Source organism: Petaurus breviceps, unplaced genomic scaffold (assembly GCF_028583685.1).
Source record: "Petaurus breviceps papuanus isolate PSGF00001 unplaced genomic scaffold, PetGlider_PUasm1.0 174, whole genome shotgun sequence".
Lineage (NCBI taxonomy): Eukaryota > Metazoa > Chordata > Mammalia > Diprotodontia > Petauridae > Petaurus > Petaurus breviceps.
In genome coordinates this window covers 23,246,233-23,272,544 of record NW_027185761.1, presented here as the reverse complement: position 1 = coordinate 23,272,544, position 26,312 = coordinate 23,246,233, and the positions used below count along the sequence as shown (strand labels likewise).

The 26,312-nt window shown below is 44.9% G+C and overlaps 1 protein-coding gene across 5 annotated transcripts in view; it reads right to left on the bottom strand.

Annotated features, from left to right (window-relative positions):
- Positions 1-3,490: 3,490 nt before the first annotated feature.
- The window catches only part of VGLL4 (vestigial like family member 4), a 193,010-nt gene continuing 170,188 nt past the window's right edge, over positions 3,491-26,312 (bottom strand). For all 5 annotated transcript variants that reach the window (XM_069083927.1, XM_069083928.1, XM_069083926.1 and 2 more), the window contains 3 exons: positions 11,800-12,016; positions 7,631-7,754; positions 3,491-6,397 (listed from right to left, as the gene is read on the bottom strand). In XM_069083927.1, coding sequence (XP_068940028.1) covers positions 6,126-6,397; positions 7,631-7,754; positions 11,800-12,016 — 613 coding nt within the window. In that variant the 3' untranslated portion in view covers positions 3,491-6,125. The remainder of the gene's footprint in view (positions 6,398-7,630; positions 7,755-11,799; positions 12,017-26,312) is intronic.

The following is a 26,312-nucleotide window of genomic DNA, read 5'->3' as shown; positions in this document are numbered from 1 at the left end:
CATTGTTATGTCTGTGTGTATGTGTGTTGGTTTCACTGATTAACTTGAGGCCCCCACTTGCCAAGCTGGTATTTTCTGCTTTTAGCTGTTCCTAGCAGTTGAGTAATCTGTGACCATCTCTTGGCTTCTCTTGTGGCCTATGAGTTTCCATGTATCCTTTCTGGCTTTTGTGACTCAGTCCCCCAGATTCTAAGTCACTACCTATCTACCACTCCCTTTCCAATCCACAGATGTCTCCACATACCCTCACATTCTCTAGGGGAAGAGGAGACTCTCCTGCCATGGCTACCCAGTTCCCTTCCATCTCTTGGCTTCATGTTTGTAGCCTGTCCTGGCCAAGAGCTGTAGCATCACACATTCTTAAGAAGCCATTTCTTGATTAAGATGGGTGCTTCAGAAGGAAGGCTCTGAAATGGGCCTCCCTCCTTGCCATATATATGAGTTTGTGGTGGACTGCATATGAGTTTTTGGTTGATGAGGCCAGTGAGTCCACTCTCGAGGGTGTGCCCCTGCAAGCAAAGAATAGACAGTGGCAAAGGACCAAAAAAGGGAAAAAGGAAGCCCCAGAAGGTTCCCAGGCCCCAGACACGGGTGGATATCCGCTCCAAGGAGACTCTCATGTGATGAATCTTGATGAGGTCAGCCATAAAGGTTAGCCTTTGTCTTGACAGAGCAGCTCAGATAATGCCGGTCTGTGGTGCCAGCCAGGGAACTCTGCCAGGGTGTATAAAGGAATTGGGGTGATACAAATACAAGATGGAGCCTTCCTCTTGAGACTGTTTTCCAGTGACAGTCATTGGATTGAGCCTTTCATGTGAGAAGCCACAGGAGCATTCCTGGCAGGTTTGGAAAACTCTGCTAGGAGAGTGTGGCTTACTGCCCTGGGCCACCAATGAGGCCCATCCTTTAGGGCCTTGGGGAAGCCAACCTGCTCCAAGAATGACCTCTCACTCCCTGGCCCCAACTACTCTGCTCTCCCTCATGCCTATGTCATGGCCAGACTGCACAAAGAAAGCAAAGATGTGAATTCAGGGTGTGACTAGTGTTACAACTACGTCTTTCAGGAGTGACTCAGTAAAGGAAGGGTGGGGGGAAGGGGAGAGCACAAGCATTGATTAAGGCCTGTTATCTGCCAGGAGCTGTAGTGCTAGGCTTTGTTGACCCTCACAACCACCCTGGGAGGTAAGTGCTATTATTATCCCCATTTAATAATTGAGGAAACTGAGGCAGGCAGCAGTGACATGAGGAAGTGTCTCAGGCATTTTCTTGAACTCCTCTTCCTTACTCCTGGCCCAGCAGGCTCCCCACCCCGCCACCCAGCTGCACCCAGAATGTCCACACCTCATGGAGGGGAGGTGGGATTTTCTTATCTTTCGTTTTCCATCAAGCACCAGCCAGGCACTTGAGAACAGACATGAACCTGCTGGCAAAAATTAACTGTGATATTCACTGCTAACTTGCCATTCATCCAGTTCATATAGTCGTTCAACATAATGTGTCTACCATCCTTTGGGTATTACATCCAAGGGTTTGTCAGAGATCGGAACATCACCCGTGGCTCAGGGACTGTACCAGGGAACCCCCCGCCCCCCCGCCCTCTATCTTCCATGCAGTGTTTCAGGTGATGACAGTGGTGACTGAAAGACCTTTGGCAACCCCATGGCCGGGCTGTCCCCTGTATGATCTTGGATCTGGGCACGGGTAGGGTTTCACTCCTAATGCTCTTAGGAAAATGGTTCTGCAAGCAGTTAAATGTAGAGACAAAGGAACTCCAAGGAGCGACCAGTCAACAGGGAAGCCCGGTGTTTCCCAAGAAAGACAAAGGAATGCCACTCTTCTGGATGGCTGGAGGCCTGCACCACAGGTGTCAGCAGAGCTCAGCCGGGCTGTAGTTGGGGAACTGACCCCAGATGACCCAGCTGGTCCTGTCCAGACATGGCCCTCTGACTGCCATGGGCCAAACTGGGCACCAGGCTGTTATCACTGCTAGGACCTCAATTACATTTCTCTGGCCCAGAAGGCACTGTAATTTCATTTTTAAAAAGTTTTCATTTTAGAAGGGAGGGATGGCTCTGATCTTTGCTTGCTTTCATTCTAGCAGGAAGACCCATCTGGCACCCTCAGGCATCAGCCTTTCTTGGGCACTTCATGCTAAGAACATTCCACCCTCCTAACCTGAGGAGTCTTGGGGCCCTGGGACCTAAGGCAGTCATGCCTGCCTCACAGTCTGTGTGTGCACATCCGAATCGGGCTGGGGTGAACTGGGGGAAGGCTGATCTCCAGGCCCAGGGGAGGGACACTGTTCTCATGGGTCAGCACAGACCAAATGCCACTGACACATCACATGGTTTTGCTTAACAGGTTGTTTTTGTTTTTAGTGGGACAAAGATCCTACTGGTTACTGCAAAGTGACTGATGTGTCAAAACAAAGCATCAAAATTCTTCTTAGAGGGGAAAAAAGTCAGGACACTGATGCATGCTGCCATCATGTCTGCAACAAGAAGGATCATTCCTGGGAAACAGCTGATGGGAGCACCCTTCACGCGGCCATACAGCCTCCTGAAGTCCTTCCGTCATTGAACCCGGGACGTGGCATGTGCTGAGTGTTTAGTCAGTCAGTGCCCCAAGTCCCCCTCCCAAGCCTGACTTGGGCCCTAAGATTGAGGTTTTGGAGCCTGAGGAAGAAGCCAGGGATTCTTTGTCTCTCTGGGTCATGGACCCCTCTGGCAGTCTGATAAGGCCAACAAACCTCAGAAGAATGTTTTTAAATGCATAAAAGGGAAACCAGTTCCATTGAAATGCAGCTATCAAAACACTAAGAAAAAGCCCAAGTTCATGAACCCCAGGTTGAGAACCTCCAGCTCGGGCTAGACTCTGTCTCCTCTTAGAATAAAGAGTAGCAGTTGTTCGGTTGTTTCAGCTGACTCTTGATGACCCCATCTGGGGTTTTCCTGACAAAGATACTGGAGGGGTCTGCCACTTCCTTCTCTAGTTCATTTTACAGATGAGGAAACTGAGGCAAACAGTGGTTAGGTGACTTGCCCAGGGTCACAGCTGGGAAGTCTCTGGGGCCGCTATGAACTCAGTTCTTCCTAACTCTAGGCCCAGTGTTCTATCCACTGCACCGCTAGGAACTGCTTGCATTTCTATAGCACTTTAAGGTTTGCAAAGGCCAGAGTTTGTGTGATTTGATCAAGCAGTACCTCTCCCGGTGCTGTTGCCTTGGACAGCTACCTGGGGCGTAAATGCAAGGGGGGTTCCAAGGCTGAAGGGTGGAGTGCCCTCTCTAGGAGCCAGAGCCTTGCTGTGGGCCAGGTCATCTGTATGGAAGCTATGGCAGACATCAGAGCAAGGACCAGGGCTGAGACATCCAGCTTCTCGGGCAGCCGTCTCCCAACAGCGAGAGATGTACCCTTGCCCATGGCGGCCCCATCATCTCCCCCCCATCCCTAGCAGCCACTTCACGCAAGAAGGGTCAGAAACAAGGGTGTGGTTTTAAGAGCACTTTATTGTTCTTTAAGGCTACTTTTAAGTACAAAAAAAGATGGCCTGCCAAACCTTTTTTTTTTCTTCTTCGTCCAGGTGAAACAGGCCACAGAGAATGGTATATTACAGATTTACAAACATGGAGAGAATGGTTCAGAATGAACTGCAGATAGCTCAGCTTGGTGAAGAAACTTCACTGTGCTTTTTCTAGATCAGGGAGCTCATTCCTTCCCCGTGAAATGTTTGGTTCCCTCTGGCCAAGCTCCCTCAGGTCAGAGCATCTGGGTTGGGGCATGGCCAGTCCCATTCAATCTGTCCCATCCCACCCACCTCTCTCTTGACCTATCCCAGATAAGTCAGCGCCCCCAGGGACCCAGCTGTCATGGACACTGTGGGCTTTCCCAATAGATAGAATGAGGACGGTCTTCACCACGTTGTTCAAGAAATGTTATTAGGAGTCACACTGTCCAGAGTCCATCTACAGTGTTAGTATTTTCCTGTTACGACACTCAGTAGCCTGTAGCAATCGATATACTAGTGGCTAGTAATACAAATGCAGTGTTCTCATAGAATAACTGTGTTCCTGCACTTTTACTGTATCACAGACAACTCTAAAACAAAAAAAGATCAACTTTTTTCTCCAAACAAAAAAAAATGAATGATTACAATAGGAAAGGGAAAAATTAAATAGCTACATATCATTAACAAATTAATTGTTCCTCAAAAAATACCTACAAATTTCTCTGTACATTCTTTACGCACAGCGTAATGATGGTCTTAAAGTTCCCTATATAAAAAAAAAAGTATTCTCAAACGGTTTTCCTACAGAGAGTAGGGGCCTGAATGCCAAAGCAAGGAAGCATCAACTACCAGTAAGATGGTAGTGAAATGTATGGGGGGGAGGGTGCAGAGAGAGACTTTCTCTTTAAAAAACAAAACCCAGCAATAACAACAAAAAAGACCCCACCTCAGCAGCCGCCCTGCCCTGCACCTTTTCCAAATTAAACAGCTCAATTTTAAGCTTCTCAAACTGAAAACAAGCAACAACGGTCCCCCCGGATCGTGCTGTGACCATTGAACTCAGCAGCAATTTCCTAGAGGGCCCTGGCTCTGGCCAGGTGACCCAGTATCCAGAACTCTTGATGTAACTGCACTGGGGGGAGGCTGGAATGTAGTACGGGGAAGGGAGGAGGGAGAAGGGGGGTCATATTGAATAATAATAAAACAGAGAGAAGCCGCTGTACTCCACAGCTGGGCTGTTTATCATGCTTTCCTCTTTACCTAATTTCTAGTTAGTAGCTATTAATATAGCAAATGATAATAAATGCAGTAATAACTGTATAAAGTCTTCTAATGGAGGAATGTCCACTGCCTTGGCCCAGGCTTACGAGTAAGCATTAGAAACATCACTTCACAGATTGTCCGTAATCTGTTGTTCAGCCAATAGAGTTGAAGGAGCAGTTTCTGCATCTAGGGGAGTTTGAGGACAGATCCTGAAGCCTCAGGAGGCAAATCTGTTGAAAGCACAGAGTGAATGATGGCGTCAGGCCTGGGCGACCCTAGGCCACCCCATAACACGAACAATCACCTACTGAGCGTCTCTGCCCAGGAGGCCTGGTGCCAGCTGTGAGTAAAGCAAATACCAAATACAAAAATCTTAGCGTACAACTGTACCAGCAGTGAGTATACCTGGGACTGTAACTGACAAAAATAAACTAATTCTGAACAGAAGCTAGTTAAGTATTATGGTTTTAAAACTGTCTATACATTAATAGATACCAGCTATTTTTTTTCTCATAAAACATGCATCTTTTAAAGCACTATTGAACCCACCAACCTCAGCTCTATTCTAACAAACTGCAGTGTTTAGAAAAAAAATAAAATGCCCGTGTTCGGTCGAGTAATGCAGTCCAGTTGCAAGCACCAAGCACCTGAAATCTAAAGAGAGAAAGACCTATAACCTGTATGAGACTTCCCCTTCCAAGCGGTTTTGTTACAAAAAAAAAAATTACACACATAAATGGACAGAAATGTCATTCTTAAACCCTTTTTTTTCAGCAGTTTGCCCTCGAAATACTAGCATCTTGCCTAAAGAAGTTGCAAGGCAACAACTAATCCTCCTCCAATAGTGCAAATCATACGTGACAATTCTTTTCAAGTATATACATACAAAAGGACTGAACGAAAAGGTAAAAGCAGTGGGAGCAAACCACAAGTCTCGTCTCAAGGAGCTAATTGAAAGCACAAAGCGTTTTGGGTCAACCACCTGTCGTAATGGCTTTCGGTGAGCGAGCCAGCTAGCGAGCCGCGCGTGCGCACTGCAGATTTCGGTTCTGTTAAGAGGGTCAGCAGACCTGCATCAGAGGTTTCTTTGGTAACTGAGGCAGGAAGTAAGGGTGCTACATTACACAGATGTTTCACACATAGTCCCTGCTATCGTGTTTGAGGGCACCCTTGTACAAATACCAAGCGAGTACAAAAAAAAAGAGACGTTGCAAACTAACCTTTTCCCACCCCCCACCCCATCACCTACCCCACCCCCACACTATTTTCCATTTAAGCATCGACGGTTCAAAGCTCAGGCAAAACCATGCAGATTCACTTGTTCTCCAACAGAGGAGGTGCTGGTGGTCCTCTCTTCATGAGACAACGGAGGGGGAGTGATTGTGATTGACCATATGGGAAGAGGGGCTGGATGGCTGCCCCCTCCTGGAAGCTGACTCAGGACTGCTGGAGGCTCCATCCTTGGCAGCCTTGATCTGCAACCACGTGTCGCCCAGTGCTTTGGCAAAGTGGTCGTCCACTGACCCCGTGATGGACACAGAGTTTGCCACGGGCTCCGGTTCCTTGTAGTTCTTGCCGAGGCTCCGACGGAAGTGTTCTTCTACCACGGGGTCACAGGTAGTGGTAGCTAGAAGGAAGGCCAGGCAGAAGGTGTTCAGAACACAGCCACGATAATTCCAGAGAGCCCAGCTGAGGGCTCCACACACCACAGGCCACACCCCACGTCCTTCAACCCACACCTTCACCTGCCTACTGGAAGGTCAGACTCTTGTACCAAGCTGACCTTCAGACAAATTAACCCCAAAGTCTCCTCTACAGGGGAAGGAGCCCAAAACACAAGAAAAAGACTAGAGTTTTCCACCCTTGATTACCCCAACCCATAGGGAGTCCTGACCCCTTAAATTTCTTAATCTTTAACCTTCATCTGACATTTAAGTAACCTACTTTTTATGTATTTCTTTTTTTTTGGAGGGCAATTGGGATTAAGTAACTTGCCCAAGGTCACACAGCTAGTTTTTGTGTTAAGTGTCGGAGGCAGGATTTGAACTCAGAACCTCCTGACTCCAGGGCCGGTGCTCTACTCACTGCATCACCTAGCCACCCCTTTTTTTATGTACTCCTATTGCCTCCTGGATTAGACAATAAAATTTCTGAGGGCCTCATACTTCTTATCTCCCTCCTCATCTTCCCCCCTCACCTCTTCCTCTGAATCACCACAGTACTTATGTCCTATACCACACAGCTAAACACCTCATTGTTGACTCTCTCCCAACACTTATTAATTGTCCCATGTGCCTACACCCTAGCTTTCCAATTAACTTGAAAGTTCACTAAAGCTATGCACCCTGGATGTACTTGATGAAAACTTGTTGGCAAAAACATCCACGGCAAGTAGAACACACAATGCTGAAGCCACTCCTTATGAAGAGGCACAGATACAGCCCTTCTATTAAAAATTGGTAAACGACAGACGTGACGAGTGACAAATCTCAGTCCCAACCCCCGGATCAGGCAGCGTTCCACAGCAGGGCTCAGAGGATGCACTGAGTGGGAAGGTTTGTTGGGAAGCGTCTGTTGTGTCAAAACAAAGTATCAATGTTTCTTTGGAATAGAAATATGAAAAACATGAAATAAATACTCAGTGGTGATGAAAGACAAAGGAGGTTTCTTGTCATCTATTCAAATTATTCCTGGTCTGAGCAGCAAAGGGAGTGGTGATTAATTTTTTAAATTTTTTAAAACTTTTTTTGAAGAGTTCTAATTTATAAACAAAGTTAACAGCAGTTTTTGAACCAACAGGGTTTCCCCACGATCTGTTTTTCTTTCAAAGTGAAGGGGGAGGAAGACAGAGTTCACTTACTACTTGGAGGCCGCCTGTAGTTTGCTGGCGTAGATGAGACGCACCCGCTGTGGGCGATGGGGCAGTGAGAAAGGTTGCAGTTACGATTGCTGGCAGAGGCACAGGTGATCACTGAGGGGCGGTTCTAAGGACGCAGGGCAAGAAAGGACGTAAGTTTAGTTCACTTGCAAAAGGACTGGCAGCTAGTTGTTCATTCTCCCCTCCTCCTCTCAAAAAGAGCTACCCGAAATGAACCCTATTCCCATCCAAGCTGATGCATGATGTACTTCACAAGGAATTAGGAAAGAAGATGGTTGGTTTGGCTCTGGCTCTCAGGTCTGGCCAAAGGCAAGAAGGCAGCACAGTGGACAGAGGGCTGGATATGATGTCAAGGAAGACCTGAGTTCAAATCCTGCCTCAGACACTTACTAGCTGTGTGATTCTGAGCAAGTCACTTGACCTAAGCCTCAGTTTCCTCATCTGTAAAATGGAGATTATAATTGTACCTACCTCTCAGGGGTGTTGGGAGGAGAAACTAAGATGATATTTGTAGAGCATTTTTGCAAAACTCTATATAAATGCTAGCTAGTATCATTATCATCATCATAGCTTCTAAAGCGCAGGGACTAGTTTTAAATCTTTTATTTAAATGATTTTATTTCCAGTCCAATGCACGGTACATAGTAATCTATTAATCAGTGTTTCTCAAGTTGAACTATCTATTAGCATTCCCTTTTCTGTGACCCATCCACCACTTTACAAAACCAAAGAACAGCATTCTTTTCTCCAAGAATGAAAATAGAGACTTAAGAAGGAAAAAAAAATAATTTTATATCCCTAGCAGAAACCCCAGAGTCTGGAACCTCAGGCTGAACAAGTCGGGGTGGGCAGCTTTAGAGAAGAACCTGAGTGCTTCAGGAAGGAGGTTGTGACTGTACGAAGAACATTCAGGACCTGGCCAGGGGGGCAGTTCTTAACAGCTCTGGCTTCTTCTCTTTGCCCCATTGGGGATCCTACAAAAGATTAATCCTTCTGGGCCATGTATCCTCTGTCAGGAAGTCCTCCCCATCAATGGAGCCCAGGCAAGTCAAAATTTCTCCTTTTTGTCACAATTGTACCCCCAGAAGTGTCCACAACGTTCTCTGGGCGCCTTTTGTGGGAGGGTTCTGTGCCAGGGTAGGGGCATGGAGAAAGACCTCCAATCTAAGAGCTACTGAAACAGGGATCTCTGCTACACGGGCTCTGGGTTTTATTGGTATCTCCCCCATAAAAACTGGAATCAGCATGGAATGGGGTTGGGATCCACAGAGATTCCCCCTTAGCCAGCTCTGCTGAAATACGTAGTACTTGTCAAAGGTGAATGTACGTGTGGATGTGCACACGCCTGCCTGTATGTGCAGGTATCCACACTCTTACATCAAGGCCACCCAACTCAGATGATATCAGTCATTCTGAGCTACTGGGCATTCATACAGCAGGTGTGACTTACGTGCACAGTAAGTGTTTCCACAATTACAGTGCGTTAGGCACGTTCATGGAGGTCATAGCTTTGGAGACAGAAAGGCCTTGGAGATCATCTACTCCAACTACTTCATTTTATTTGTATTTATTTTTTTTTTAATTTTTATTTTTTGCAGGACAATTGGGGTTAAGTGACTTGCCCAAGGTCACAGGCTAGTTTGTGTGTGTGTGTGTGTGTGTGTGTGTGTGTGTGTGTGTTATGTCTGAGACCGGGTTTGAACTCAGCTCCTTCTGACCCCAGGGCCAGTGCTCTATTCACTACGCCACCTGGCCACCCCAACTACTTCATTTTAACGGAGAAAAAAATAAGATCCAGTTGCTTACCTAAGGATATATCAAATAGAAGTCAAAGAAAGGAGAACAGATGGATCAGTACAAATCACCTTATGGGGAAAGAACCTGAAATGTTGATGGGGTTGAACATAACTCTTCTCTCCGTTGCAGTCTGTGTCCATTTGGGGGCTGTTATCATCTCCTCTTGTGGGCTCAGAAGAGATCAATATTTTGTGGGATTCAAAATGGGGCCTTGGCCAGACAGGGTAAGAGACCACACTGCTGCCAGCGGTTGGCCCCTGGTCAATGCTGTGCTGGGTTATAATGTAATTTACCATCGGAATTGTTCATGTTCTTTTAAAAAACTGTCTGCCTTCCTGCTTATGAAATCCTGTCCTCTAAAAGCAAAGCCCAGAGGGCTGAGAATAACCTGACTCCCTTTCCAATGGAATTCTCCAGACTTCTCTCTGTGGGCCACAGCCTAGAAATGCTCTCCAGTGACCTTCCCACCCTATGACGTTCTCTTGGTTTGGCAGGGGAACAAAAGAGGTAGAGAACCCTAGCACAGACGTGCAAACACGCGCGCACACACTTCATACTCCCACTGCCACTGAAAACATGCCTCACCTGGAACCCTAAAATGTCAGAACTGAGATGAGGAGGGGAAGTGAGATCAGAGCTGAAAATAAATCTCTAAGGACCTTTCATTCTATGATTATCTAGTCCAACCTCCCTTTACAGACAGGTCAAGTCAATGGCCTAAGGTCACACGGTCCCCACGTCAGACAGCTTCTTTGCACGGATTTCTAATCCGGGTGCCATTCTTCTTTAAGAACAGCAAGCGATGGTATCTCCTGTTGTTACTTCTCCCACATGTTTCCAACACCTAGCCTTCATTCATGGTGCCTTCAGAGGCTCCCCTCCTGGTATTCTCGGCACATCTGGCTAGTTCGGCATTGGCTCCCATGTGACTACCACTCCAGAATGTGAGGTACCTAGGCATCTCACCCTTACTTTGGAGCACCTTTCCCATGCTGCAGAGGGAGGTGTTTGTTGTCAGCCACTTTGGGCTTGAGCCATGCCTTCCCGTCCTCCCTGACCCACTGATGGTGGCTGAAATCCTGGCCACAAAACTACTCCTCTCTGGCAGCTTCCCCATGCCTATATCGCTTCTTGCTAAATTTCCACTTTAACCAAACAGCCACAGGAAATCCTTAAGTCAAACAAATAAAATCCAAACAAATCCCATGAGGCTGGATTTGAACTCAGGTCTTCCTGACTCTAGAAAGAAATGAACATGAAGGGGCTAAAGGTCAGGGAGAAGCAGGTTAGAATGCCTAGAGGGGAGCGGTATAACTGGGTCAGGGCTGGCAAGGCCACTATCACATGACACTGGGGACAAAATGAACAGTGGAACTTTTCCCTCTCAGTTGTCAATGAATCAACAGTTGAGCGGGAAGGAAAAGGTGACTCTTTGTAACACCCGTGACATTAGGTCAGCTGGTTATAGCACTGTTAAGACGGCCAAAACTTGTCCACGTGAGGAGCAATTACAGGATGGCTGGTTGGAATAGTTAATTTTTTAAAAAGTAAACAAAAAAAAAGAAAAAGAAACATTCCAGCACAATGCTGAGCACACATCAGTCCTGCACCTGTGGCTAAGGTCTCCTACCTCAAGCAGGGGCAAATGGCTTTACCCAGTGCCTTGTCTGGGACCCAGTCTTGGAAGGTTTTAAATAAATGCTTGTTGATTGGAGAACCAGACGGGGAGGACACCCCTGCTGACACACATACACTGGATTATATCTTATCTCTCTCTCTCTCTGCCACAGTGCCCACAGAGCATCAGGCTCTTCTTTGGCCACAAAAACCATAGAATGGTTAATGGGCCTCCCTACCATTCACAACATCCTCTGAAGGATGGTTTCCCAAAAGCTTCCCTCCTCCTCTCCTGCCTCCATCTCAAGAGATGCAAGACGAACCACACTTTTAGAACCAAAAGAGATTACTTGCTACAATCCCATCATTGTACAAATGAGGAAACTGAGACCTCAAAGAAGTTAAGAAAAACTGCTCAAGGTCACAAAGTGGCCCCGCAGCTAAGCCCACCCCATTTCTCCCGCTGCCAAAACAGGATGTTCTGAGTTGATGATCTTAATTTTAAGTCTAATCAAGCCCACACCTGGTGCTTATTGCTACCAGCCACCTTGCCTGATCAGATCCCAACTCCAGCTCTTGGTACAGACAGCAAAGCCCCAATCCCACAGACCATAGAATATTATGGGTTGAAAGGCACCATAAATATCACTGCTCTAGGAGTTCCTAACTGTGTGTATCCTCGGGTGTTAGAAGAAGCCTAGGGACCCCTTCTCAGAATACCATCCTAAGTGACATACCTGCTGCCGTTCCACAGAGGTCAATGTTGGGGAGATGCCAACTGTTCTGTTGGCATCCATGCTGTTTTTGGTCAGTGCAAGAGGTTGCTCCATGGTCATGCTGGGGATGGAGGCATACATGTGATTGCCATGCAGACTCATGGTGGGAGCCACAGCACGTTCAATGGGGCTGCGGCTTCTTTCCCGGTGTTCTTTTCGGCAATCCCCATTCTTGCTTCTAGGAAGGAAACATGGATACGTGAAGGTCGATACTTGGCATTTAACAAAAGGTTTCCACAATGAAAGGAATCATTCCCACATCTGCACAATGGCACCAGAGGTTACCACCTTTACAATCTTTTGTTGACAGACTCTGAAGAAGCAATGCAGTTAATCTATCTGATTAAAAATCTGGACTTTTTTGTAGGCTTAATAATTTTTATGGAAATCATTGTACAAAATCTTATTTACATTTCTATTTTAAAAACTCTTTCTCAATGAAAAAGATTATATTTCTCATCTACTCACCATTGGGAAAGAATAAATGGAAAACAAACCGTTTTAACAAATATGCATAATCTAACAAAACAAATTCCTACACTGGCTGGTTTTTGTTTTTTGGAGGGCAATTGGGATTAGTAAGTGACTTGCCCAAGGTGACCTGGTTAGTTTTTGTGTTAAGTGTCTGGGGCTGAATTTGAACTCAGATCCTCCTGACTCCAGGGCTGGTGCTCTATTCACTGTGCCACCTAGCCACCCCTACTGGCTGGTTAAAAAAAAAAAAAAAGAATGCTTCATTCTGTAGCTAGGTGACACAGGACAGAACACTGGGTATAGAGTCAGGAAGACCAGAGTTCAAATCCAGCCTCATATACTTACCAGCTGTGTGACACTGGGCAAGTCATGTAAATGATGCTTGCCTCAGTTTCCTCATCTGTAAAATGAGGATATAAAAGCACCTCTCTCACAGGGTTTGTGAGGGCCAAGGGATATACTATTTGTAAAAAGTGATTAGCCCCTCACCTGGCATGCTATATTCCCTTCTCTTTGGGCAATGAAGTAGGAGACTGAACTGTTTGTTTGCTTGTTTTTCAAATAAGTCAATCAACAAACATTTATTGTCACTGTCTAGCCTCAGAGCTGTGTGAAAGCTCTACAGGAAGATAGAATTTTTTTTTTAAAGCAATCGGGGTTAAGTAACTTGCTCAAGGTTACATGGCCAGTTATTTCTGGGTGTGGTGCTAAGTATCCGAACCCGGATTTGATCCCCAGGTCATCCCAACACTGGAGCTGGTGCTCTTACTCGCTGAGCCAACTGGCTGCCCCTTAGGAAGATAGAATTTTAATAAAACAGTTCCCTGAAACACTTTATAATCTAATTAGGAAGATTAATACACAAAGCAAAAAAAAAAAGACAATAAGATTAAGTGCTGGATTAGATAGTGTGGACCATAAGCACTCTAGAATTCAGACAAGAAAGAAATGAATGTGGGGATACAGAAGAAATGTTAAGTTTTTCTCTTAAGCAGCTTATAATCTAAAACAGAACTGGCAAACATGTAGAACACAGTCTTCATGTACCCTGGAACTATTTAACAAAATAAAAATACAATGGAACACAGATAATGTTAATAGGAGGTTTTCTAAGTCAATATGGAGCTGCTAGAATCCTTATGGTTAAACAGATCCTATTCTATTTGAGTTCTACATTGGTGATCAGTCAGGACCAACATAATAAATAAGTGAACAAGGAGGGGGTATAAGAGCTAGATTCTAGGGGGTACTGGGGTACAGAAGAGCCATCAGGAATAGAACAGTCAGGAGAAGCTTCATGGACTAAGTATGATCTAAGCTGGGCCTTGAACAACAAGAGGTCATTCTTTTTTTTTCCCAGAAGAAAAATGCCCAAAGGCCACATCTTCCTCCATGGGGAAGTAGAGGCAGCTAGAAGGCATGGGGGACTTGAAAGAATCTTGCCTCATACACTTATTAGCTTTATGTCTAAGTCTACTTCTTCATCTGTAAAATGGGAATGATAATAGCTATCTTCCCAGGGTTGCTGTGCAGATATTATCCGTGTGTGTATGCGTGCATGTGTGCATATGTGTGTGTATGTAAAGTATTTTTGCAAAACTCAAGATGCTAAATTTTAATGCTATTAAAATTTTTTAAATAGCATTTCCATGTGCTGAGATCTCTTTGTAAATAAACCAGTAGGAATGATCCACATGGGCTGAATCCATTCATTTCCTGGTTTTCAGTAACGCTATGTAATCTTCTGGCCATTAAATCCCACATTCTCTCACAGTGACACATAGACATACCATTGCTATTTAGGTTGTTTTCCCTTTATTTTCTGGAATTGGACTAGGAAATCGGGGGGCGTGAGGGGCAGGGAGGCTGGCACTAACTATAGATTGGTGAGTCGTACACTGTAAATCCTGAGAGATAGCTCAACAGCACTTCAGGCTTAGAGCCTAATCTTTGACCCAGCAGGGTCACGATGGATTCAAGCACTGGACCCAAGCACAGAGGTTCTGGGTTTAAATCTTGGCTCTGTTTTTGTAGCTTTGGGCAAGTTACTTCCCCTGCCTAGGTCTCACTTTCCTCGTCCAGTTGGACTCTAAATTGCACAGACCTATGGTTGGGAGTGGGGACCTCTAACCCAATACTCTGGCTATAAGAGTTAACATAGCCCATTACATGGATGCTTTCAAAGAATCTGAACAGTTTAAAAAATGCATTTAACACTGAAAATATATGGATATAATTTAATCTTGCTTTGATGGTTCAGAAGGCATGACAGGCCAGCTCTATGGTGCGGTAGGGGTCTCATTATAAATATCAGTGATCACTGTTGAGCAGATGTGCAATAGTGCCTGTGAATGGTACGCTGACTGACAGAACGCCTGATAAACCAGCTTCTGCTGTACTACAGTATTTACTCTGAAACATAAAATCCATTGATGTGGGAAGGAACTACGTGAGTACACATGCTTCCCCAGCACTACATGTGTCTACTTTCATTTGTGAAAGAAAGAGCAAAATGTTTTTCCTGAAAAAATAGTGTTGTTATTTTTCTTCTGAGCAATGCCTCTTGGTAGAAACTTAGGTCACTTGGAATCCTGGAGCAGAAAAAGGACCTTATCAACCAATCAACACAACCTCTGTATTTTTTACAAATGAGGAAACTGAGATAAAAAAAAACCCAAATATCTACAAAATTATAGCACTGTGAAGACAGCCAAAACTTGTCCAAATAATCTACCTAAAGCACAGTGATTTCCAGAGGGGAACTTTCAGTGAGTAGGAAGTGGATTCATGGATGTTGGTGGCCAAATTCTCCCCATGTCCAGTTGGGGAAGTGCACTGGACAGCAGTAAGTGCAAGCCTACAAAGACTAGAGCCAGTCCGCTAAACACTAGGGAATTGTCAAACGCCACAATATGACTTTTTCCATGACTGACTGGGACGAACAAAAAGCCGACCACGTGAGCTGCAACAAAGGGCATCGCCATCGTGGGGCCAATGAGAGATGGACACAACACCCAAAAGAAAGCAATCCCAAGTGCTCATAGGTTAATTTTAGCAAAATTATACACTGCTCACATCTCGAGCTCATTTTCCCAGTTCCCAGGACTCAAAAACAGACATTGTTTTCCATGTTTCTCCCCAATGAATCATAACCAAGGCCCCAGCGCTTAGCAAGCATCATGTGCTTCCATGGCTGTCAGACCCAAACCACACACATCCTGCCTGGGAGATAAAAGTCTGCTCCACTCCAGTTAAAAATACAGCTTGCTAATTAAAAACAATGCTTCAGCACCACCGAGGCTTAAATGGTTCAAAGGTAAGCAAGTTACCCAGGCGCCTGACAGATCGCCGGGCTCTCCTATCACCTGGAAAGCTGACGCTCAGCAAATTGGCTTGGAGCTGGACCGTTCACACCATCCCAGAGAAGCAGGCTCCTCTGGCCAAATGTTTTAAGAGAGGAAAACGGAAAGGAGGGGAAAAAAAGGAGAGGCCCTAGGAAGGGAACAGCTTTTGTACATTTTCCTCCAGCACAAAGTTTCCTAGGGAATGTATGCCAAATATTTTACTATACTCTCTGCATTGAGAAATAAGAAATGTCCACAATCTTTGGCAGAAAAATCGGAGATTCCCAACAGTCAAACTATAAACGTATCCATCACATGAAAAAATAACCCTGCTTCCACTTGTAATTCTCATTAAAATGAGATTTTCCCTTTCCTTAAGCAAATACCCAAAGTTCAGAGTTCAGGGCAGGCTCTTCAGAATGTATCATTTGACATTAGCCTTAGGGTTTAATTTAAGTGTCAGACACCAAGTTTTATTAACTCTTTGTGGCAATTTCCAGCAAATTTTGTAAATGCTATTTAGGAATGATGGTGAGTTCTTATTCAAGTACATGGAATTGAGCACTCCTGTAGAACGCAGACTGCTGTGCGCCAACCCAAATGGCGGGGAGCCCCTCCAGGAGAGAAGGGAGCCCTAGTCCCTTGCCTTTCCTGAAGACCAGCACCCACATTACACAAGGCATCCATTTGGAGGCCCAGATTAGCTCTTCTGGATGCCTGCTTCTGCTGGCAGCAGTGAATCAAAGGTCTATGTGACAATGTCCACTCTGAAGCCAGCCTAGGAATCAGCTATTGGGAAAAGTGGCAGTGGCCCCTGAAGCCAGGACACAGCCAGAAGGAAAGAGGCAGACGCTGGGATCAGGGCCAAGAAAGCAAAATGTCCTCCCACTCGACCAGCCTCCTCCTACCCATTGTCAAGAACGTTCTTGATGAAGGTTCTATCTGCATGCACTGCTGGGCATTATTCAGTGCCCTAACTGCTTTCTAAGAGCTTACTCTTTCACATGGAGCAGGCACATTTCACTGCTCAAAGCTCTCCAATCTGTACCAACCCTCCCTCTGAGCTTCAGCCCTATGAGGTCGGCAGGGCAGCTTTTATGATGGTCATTACTCCCATTTTGACAGAGAAGGAAGCCAGACCCCAGGTAAGCAGCACTGCCTGGCTCTGTCCATCACCCTTTACATAAAGGAAAACAAACAACTGCCCTTCCTCCTTCAGGCCCTCCCCCCAACCACTCAGTTCCCCGTTCCCCTCCCTTTTCTCTCCATCACCACATGGCCTAGCAGCTTGGGGTCAGATACAAGCTCCAGTGTCGGGGCTGAGACTCAACAACTACTAAACCATTGCGAGATTACAAATCCTTACCTTTCTGAGTTTCGGTTTCCTCATCGACTGGAATACTGTTAAATTTAATACCTACCTACCTAGCCAACGGGCAGCTAGGTGGCACACTGGATAGAGCACTGGTGCTGGAGTCAGGAAGACCAGACTTCAAATCTGGCCTCAGACACTTCCTAGCTGTGTGACCCTGGGCAAGTCACTTCATCCTGTTTGCCTCAGTTTCCTCATCTATAAAATAAGCTAGAGAAGGAAACAGCAAACTACAATATCTTTGCCAAGAAAACCCCGAATCAGACAAGACTAAACAACAAACACCAACCTAACAAGGTATCTAACAGGCTTTTAGAAGAGCATTGTATAAACTGTAGGCTATTATTAGTACTAGCACTCACTTGGCATATAATAATACACATATCTTGCATTTACATACTACTTTAAGCTTTGCGAAGCACTTTGCAAATAGTATCTCTCAACCATCCTGAGAGGTAGGTGTCATTATAACCATTCCCATTTCACAAATGAGGAAACTCAGACAAGGAGAGGTTAAATGACTTGCCCAAGGTCACAGAGGAGAAAGTGTCTGAGACAGGATTTGAACTCAGATCTTCCTGATTCCAGGCCCAGTATTCTACCCACTATACCCCTCCATTTTACAATTAAAGAAACTGGGGTCCAGAGAAGTTAAGACTTGTCCAAGGTTTCCATGGATAGTAAACATCAGAGGCAGGAGAACCTAAATACTCATTAGACCACAGTAAACAAACTGTTTACGTTATGTGTTGATTTGTGGAGCTTTGTGCTGGGTGAAGGACTTAATGGAATTTCCTTGAGGAGGGAATTAATCGAGAAGTCTTCTTGGAAGAAGTATAATTTCAGGAGCAATTTAAATATGATCTTGGCCTTTGGAAAACTCCAGCTAAAGCCTCTTCTTTTTAATGTTACATACAGTTAATCATCATCTCTTCCACAAAGCTTCCAAATCCTTCCCCCACCCTGTTTCCCCCACCTCTTCTGAACTGGCTAATTCATTGTTTCCCAAACCCTTGCATCATAACCCTTTGGCATGTGGCAAAGGACATCCTGGATGTGCTGCAACAGCCTGGACTTCCTCACTTCCTTGGCCAACTTCTGACTAAGGAGCTGGAGAGGCAGTAATCACTACAGTGAAGAAAGAGTAGCTGGAGAGAGAGAAAGGAGAGGGTGAGGGAGAGGGAGAGGGAGGGAGAGAGAGACAGAGAGAGAGAGAGAGAGACAGAGAGAGAGAGAGACAGACAGAGAGAGAGAGACAGACAGACAGACAGACAGAGACAGAGACAGAGAGACAGAGAGAGACACAGACAGAGAGAGAGACAGAGACAGAGACAGAGAGAGAGAGAAAGACAGAGAGAGAAAGATAGAGGGAGCGTCTGTGTGTGTAAGAGAGAGTGAATGCTTGGGGAATGAGCAGTACAGATAAATGACTAGCCTGAACTATTTCTAGTAGGTGCATAATAAGAATTTGTTCAATTAATGTCTGGATTTGGGAGGAGAAAAGAGGGGGAGGAAGAGACACTACTCCTAAATATATCACCTGACAAGTTAATTAGTATATCAAAGAGTGGAAAAAGGACAGGAAATATTGGTCCATGTGGCCAGCTCCCAATTCATCCCTCCAGCCACACCCTCCAACATCTCCCTAGGGAATCTCCTCTTAGTGCTCAGCACACATACTTGGCTTGAGGAGGAGGTGGCGAAGGGGACAGAAGATGAGCTTTGTATCAGAGTGAGAGACCAACCAGCCATGATACATACATAACACAGCATGAAAACTTCAATGAAAAAACCCTAATTCTCCTAAAAGGTGCCCAGAAGGGAGAAGAAAACCCCACACGGCTAGGACGGTTAACCTAACTTAGAGGCTTTTTGAGCTCTTCTTTTTTTGCTCTTTTTCCAAGTAAAAGCATTTATCTAGAAGTTACTACCTCCCAAGAAGCTTTACATTTACAGTAATAATGACAGCAGCCGGTGCTTAAAGTCCTTTACACCCATTATCTCATTTGAACCTCACAATAACCCATCAAAGCAGTTACTACTGTTTCACAGATGATCCATTGGAATCAGGTTAAATAGCTTACCCATGGTCACAGAACTATTCAGTTTACAAAACTTAGCTATTTCTTGAAAACATTTTTTTTCAGCCAAGGGTCACAATTATTAAAGCAACAAGGTATTTCCATAAAGCCCCTTCGACTTCCATGCCATATGGCTACCATCTTTCAATGGCCACCCGCCTGGACTCCAAACTCTGGTCTAGACTTTGGTCCTGCTATCCTACTAACTCTTGAGCCGCTTTGTGGAAACAAAGATTGACTAAGTGCCTACCTAAGATCTTTTGGGGTAAACATTCATCCAGTACCAATTCTTTCTTTGTGAATTTATCCTCTGTCTTGTTTGTACATATTTGTTTGCATGTCCTCCCACCTTATTCTATGAGCTCCTTGAGAGCAGGTTCTATTTTTTGCCTTTCTTGGTCTCCCCAGTATGATACTGCTGCGTGACCTCGGGAAAGTCACTTAATCAGCTCTCTTGAGAGCCGCAGTTTAACTAGCTCTACTTGGGCCTCAGTTTCCTTATCTGTAAAATGAAAGGGTTAAACCAGATTGCTTTTCAGGTCCTTTCTAGCTCTAGGCCAAAAGTTCTCAACCTAGAGGAGGGGAACTTGGTTTTGTTTTTTCTTTAAATATGTTTATAACTGTATTTCAATGCCTGGTTTCCCGAGTGATGTTATGTATTGTATTTTATACATTTCAAAACATTATTCTGAGAAGGTGTATGTAAGCTTCATCAGACACCTTCACTAGCTCACAAGGCATTCGGCTAACTCATTATTGGCCCTGAGGGAGGCCTATAAGGATACCAGGGAAGGCTTCTCATCTTCCCAGGATCATGGAAGCTTAAAGCAATGTTTCCCCATCCAAGTGACAGATAGCAAAGCCCAGAGCTCAAGAATCAGTCCCTTGGGAACTAGAGGGTCAGTCAGAAGTGGGGGACCAGAAGAAATAGGAAGAGGAGCTGGACTTTTAAGTGGGTAGGTTTTAAGAAGCACCACTTCTTTGTGTTGAAATGAAGAAATGAAACCAAAGCAAGGACCCACCAATTATTTATACAATAACAACAACATTGCAAAGAGGACTTTGAAAGATTGAAGAAGCCTGAGGGACAGAGTGACCAGCCACAAGAGCAGAGCACACAAAGCTGGCTCCTAGCTTCTTGAGGCATGGGGCTTGGCATGCACAATGACACAGACACAGTTCTGGGCCTGCCAAATGGGTGGTCTTCCTTTGTCTGGCCTGCACGTTTGCCCCAAGGCTTGGGTTTTTCTTTCTTTATGGGGGGAGCATTTGGAAGGAGAGGGGAACTAGCCACAGTGTTGCCCAAAAAGAACCAGAGAAAGAAAAGGAAGTCACTAAAGCCTCTCGTAAAATACACAAAAAAGAACAGAGAAAGTTCAGAAGGGAACAGAGACAAGCAGGACAGCTTTGAAAGTAACATACTGAATTTATTATGTTAGGTTTTTTTTTTAAACATGATATTCATAATAGAAACTTGCCATTTTGCAAATAATCCTCTTTTCAGTTCCATTTTGTAGATGGAAATGTTCATGAAATTCAGAACAAAACCATAAAAATTAATGTTTGGAGAAGATAAAGAGCTGTTGGTAGTAAAGACGTTCCAAGACCAGTCACAATCTGCCATGAACCAGCAGTTGACAGAAAACACTCTGGAGGGTGTTCTGGTCCATCTGCCTCATCTTACACATTACGAAACAAAGGGCTTGCGAGGGTCACAGAGCTCAGGGCTCCCTACTCCCCCACCTCCCATCAGGACGCAGCCCCAGCCAGGCGCCAACACAGATTCATTAAACCAGCATTTAGGCTTTTGACTACTGCAAAGCTCTATGTTAGTATGATATAAAAAGCTTGGTTGCTGACCTTGTGTATTTTTGGATGTTTTTAGTGTCTTCCTCTGAAACTACTTCCAATCTGTCCTGCGTCTTGTTGTACATATCTGTTTGCATGTCCCCTCCCCATCATACTATGGGTTCCTTGAGAGCAAGGTCTGTTTTCTGCCCTTCTTAATAACTTCTCTTCTTAGCACAGTGCCCGGAACACAGCAGGCACTTAACAAAAGGCAACTGACTGGTAAAAATACCACCCCTACCCTCCTGGAGCTTGCACTCTAGTAGAAGTAGTAAGATACATATTAACTAATACGTATGAATGCAAAGATCTCTGTGAGTTATAAGGGCTAACACATCATTCCAGAGGGATGTTACTAGGAAAGGCACGGGGTGAGGCAGCATGGGAACTAGATTTGAAAGCCTGGGTAGAAAAGGGCCCGTGACTGGGAAGAAGAGAATATGCCAGGGAAAAGGGAGATTATGAACAAAAAAGGGGGCCAGAAAAAGGAGAACACACACACCAGGAGCAGCCGGTCCTGTCGCATAAGGTGGTTCCAAATCGTGGAGGGCTTTAAATGGCAGGCAAAGAGCTCTGAACTTCTTTTGGGAGGTAACAGGAGTGGCTGAAGCTGCCTCAGGAGAGGAGTGCCAGTGATGAGATCTTGTGATGTGATGGAAGAATGGGCAGCAGACTGAAGGGGAGAAGAGGAGGGGTGGGAAGCTCTGTGACTTCAAACATCTAGGCAGAGCCCTTCCTGGGGGCAAGAGAGAGGAGAGGATGGATAGGAGGGATAGTCTAATAGAGAATCAAGGAAATCTGAGAACTGATCTTATGAGAGAAGAGGAAAGATAACACCAGAGTTTCTAACATAACACTGTGAGCTCTGTTGAGGGTAAGGACTGTTCCCCCCTCCCCCGCCTTTTTTTTTGCATTCCTAGCACTCAGAGTACTTGGCACATAGCAGGAGCTTAATAAATTTGACCAAATCACCAACCAACTAATATCTAACTCCAAAATATAATGCCAAGTATGCTCCCCAGGCACACAGTAGGCTCCATGCTAAGCACTTTCAAACATTATCTCATTTGATTCTAACAACCCTGGGAGGTAGATATTATTAAACTCTTTTTTACAGTTGAGGAAACTGAGGCAAAGAGAAGTTAAGTGACTTATCCAAGGCCACACAGATAGTGTCTGAGGTCTTCTAGAGTCCAAGTCCAATGAATTAAAATTTTTTATAACTATTCAGTATAATTGGTTTACTTTCTAATCCCAAATGTTTTATTTTATGCATTTAAAAACATTATTCTGAGGAGTCCATAAACTTCACCAGATGAAGGAGTCTATGGTATACAAAAAAGATTAAGAACCATTGGTTTAGTGGGAAAAATTATAAACTTAGCATCAGATGTATTAAGGATGAAGTGGTAGATATCCAGATATGCAGACATTTGATAGGCAGTTAGAAATGTGGGCCTGGAGTTCAGAAAAAAAGAGAAAGGCAAGAGAACTGGAAGTCATCTATGTACTGGTGAAAGACTATAATGTAGGGGTGAGAGGAATCATGGTAGTGAATGATGCCGCCAAAGGAGAATATAAATAGAGAGAAGGCAGCCAGAAGAAGAGAGCTGAGGAGGGAGCAGTCACAGCAAATAGGACTGACTGAGAGGAGAGGAGACAGGAGTAATTAGAAAGATGGCAGAGAAGTGAGAGAACGGGAAGGCTTAGAACCAACAGTGTCAAATGGGGCTCAACAGTTAACAAGGATAAGGACTGGAAAAAAGAAAGACCATTGAATTTGGCCGTGAGAAAGTCCCTGGAGCTTTTGGAGAGCAGTTTCAGTGAGCATTCAGGTCAGAAGCTAGACTGCCAGGGACTGACCAGAAGGGGCAGTGAGATACTGGGGGTGTTCGGTGGCAAAGCCCCACTCTCTGTCTGGGTTCTTGGACTGGAACACAAGTCTCAAAAGCACAAGACTTACTCATGAAGCCCAGTCTTAGAATGATTTGCTCTTTCCTCTTTGATGCCTATATTTACTCATTTGACAATGTCAAAGTCTAAAGAGATAATTAAACCAGACCAGGGCATAAAGAAATGCAATTAGTATTTCACCTTGCTGCAATTCACTGTCAATTCAATTAACATTTAGCAAGTGCAAATGTGCAAGGCATTGAACTGGGTGCTGAGCATAGGAATAAAGAAGGATAAGGAGGAAGAAGAGGAGGGGGAGGGGAAGGAGGAGGAAGGGGAGGCAGAGGGAGGGGGAGGGGAGAAGGGGATGAGGAAAAAAAGGAGGAGGGGGAGGATGAGGAAGAGGAGAAGGAGGTGAAGGAAGAGGAGAAGAAGCCCCTGCCTGTCCCCAAGGGGCTTATATTCTACTGGGTAGAAAACATACACAGAGAAGTAAATACAAAAATAACTTCAAGATAGCAAGTACTAACTAACAACTAGGGGCAAAAAGGAAGGATGAGCAAAGACTGAATACAGAAGATGGCACCTGGGTTGTGTTTTGAAGGATGGCAAGAATTCTACCCAGAGGTAAGGAGGCAGCTGCCTTCCAGACGTGGAAAATGTCTGTGCAAAGTTAAGTTGGAGAGGGGGATAGAATGGCAAGGAAAGGGATCACTTGGCTAGAACAGAGGGTAAGAGAAATGACTCGAAAAGGGCCCACAAAAGGAGGTAGGAGCCGGCTATGGAGGGCTTTAAATGCCAGGCTGAGAAGTGTGGACTCTGCCACCTGAAGACTCAAGTCTCCTGACACACAGCACATCTAAAAGCAGAATCAGCCCATCGACTCTATTCCCCTTTGCCCAGTTCCAAAAGGCTGACTCTAGGAAATATGAAAGAAATCTCATTCTAATCTGCTTCCTGAAATCATGCTGGCCATTATTTTGAACACTTAATATTCATCAAGAGATAAAGGCACCCAAGTGCCACTAATAAAGATGTCTTTGAAAAGCAAAGAGCAACAGGCTTGATATAGCCAGAGAGAAGGAAAGCAGTCCTCAATGACAGAAACAGACGGAGCACTTTAAGGTCTGCAAAGAGAAGTCCTCACAGCAACCCTGAGGGATGAGTAGGCCAAGTGTTATTATCCCCTCCGGATGCCAGGGTGGCTAGGTGGCAGCACAGTGCACACAGTGCGGAATACAGTAACTGACCTGGGCCTCAATGTTCTCATCTGTAAAACGAGACAAGCCTCTGAATTTCCTTCCAGTTCTATCTATGACCCCATGAGTTTTAAAGATGAAGAGAACTGAGATCCTCCAGGTTGACTCCCTTATCTTTACCAATGAGGACCTTGAGAGCCAGGAGTGAAGTGATTTTCCCAAGGCACAGGACAGTTGTGAGCAGAATCCTTCTCACAGTCCAAATCTCCTGACTCCTGGTAACCTTCCCCCTAGCCTCACTGCCCTTCAGTTGCACCCCTGAGATTCTACAAAGGACAAATACTCCCCCCACCTAGTGCCTGAGATTCTAATATTAGCCACAGATTACTTAAACTTCAAGGACACAAGCTAATCTTGTTGACAGTTTTTTTTTTCATAGAAAGGAACAAAATTATAAACTGACAAGAGTCAGAAGAGAATTTGTGGGTTACCTAGTCCAGCCCCCTCATTTTACATTTGGGGAAATTGAGGCCCAGAAAAGGAAAGGGGCTTGCTTGAAATGACATCTCTGGTCACTGGAGGACCTGGGACTTGGTTCTAGGTTTCCTAAGTCTGGATCTAGTTCTCTTTGCTGTATACCCCAAATCCCAACTTAGAAAAAGTAAGCTAGGGGCGGCTAGGTGACACAGTGAATAGAGCACCAGCCCTGGAGTCAGGAGGACCTGAGTTCAAATTCATCCTCAGACACTTAACACTTACTAGCTGTGTGACCTTGGGCAAGTCACTTAACTCCAATTGCCCAGCCTTCCCCCCTCCAAAAAGGGCAAAAAAAAGTAAGCTAGCTCTTTCTACCTCTCTCCATACCCACACATGAAATATGCCTTTGTGTGAAATTTCTGGTACAACTCACCAACCAGAAAATTCATTCCAAGGAACTTGTGTGCACAGATTTGTTTGAAGGAAGAGCACATTTCTTTGGTGGTATGCAGGAGGGTGGATGTAATCAACAGTGAAGATGTTGGGAAAAATATAATTTTATATAAAAGTTCTCTCTTCCTGTGTTGTCAGACTGTGATTCTGCAGTCATTTCTAATACCTTCTATGCTAAAGCCAGTAGTAACAACAATAACATCCACCCTGGGTGCTTTGAGCTCTATATATCCATCAGTGTGCATGGTTGGATTACAGTGACGCCCTCAGGTGGCACGGAGGTCCTCAGCAGGACCCTTGCCTCCCATAGGCCAACAGAGCCCAGACTAAACAGCCCAGACGGCTGTGCTCAGCCTGGGAGGGAAGGGCTATAATTTTCCTGGCTAAGTGGGGAAGCTCCCCCAGAAGCGTTCATGCCTGTTTCCTCCTGATGATGACTTTGTTCCATCTGCTGGAGCTGCTCAGAGACACACAGGCTCCCTGCTTGTCCCCTGCTAGGAGAGCCAAGGTCGAGAGACAAGGGACCTCCCAATTCACGTGTTTGTTCATTCAATCAATGGAACTTAACAGAGCATCTGTTAGAATATGCCAGAGACTGTGCTAGACATTTGAATAAGTGAGGTTATTTCTCAGGATAAAAAGGACAGAAGCAGCAGCTGGCCACAGTATGGAAAATTCGGGGCCGGAGGATGCACCTCGGAGGCCGTCTAGGCCAATTCCCTTAATTTTACCAATGAGAAAACTGTGGCCAAGTGGCATGCAGTGATTTACCCACAGTCACAGGGGCGGAAGCTCTCAGTGGCACAATTTGAACTGAAGTCTACTGACTCCCAAGACCAGATTCTTTCATTCAAATACAATTCTTTTATTCATTAAAAAATTTATTAAACATCAACTACATGTCAGGAGCTGTACTAAGCTTCTTTCCACTATGCCGTGCAAAGAACATCAGAGGAGGAGTAATGAAACCAGGGTCCATGTTCAGATCCGGATGCTGGTACCATGCACTTTTCTAGTCTTCAGTTTACTCATCTATAAAATGGGAGGAGCTGGACTAGATACCTGCTAAAGTTCTATGAGTGGATCTCATGCAAATTTAAATTGTTTTACTCCGTGTGACCTTGGGCAAGTCATTGAACCCCAATTGTCCTGCCTTCCCCCTCCAAAAAAAAATTTCATAAATAAATAAATAATTTTACCTATGGATTAAAAACTGATTTTTTTTTTAAATGAGAAAATGGCTGGAGGAGAAAAGCATTTATTAATCTAGGATGTGCAAATATTAGATTATTTGATTCTTACAACCACCCTGTGAAGTGCTATTAATATCATC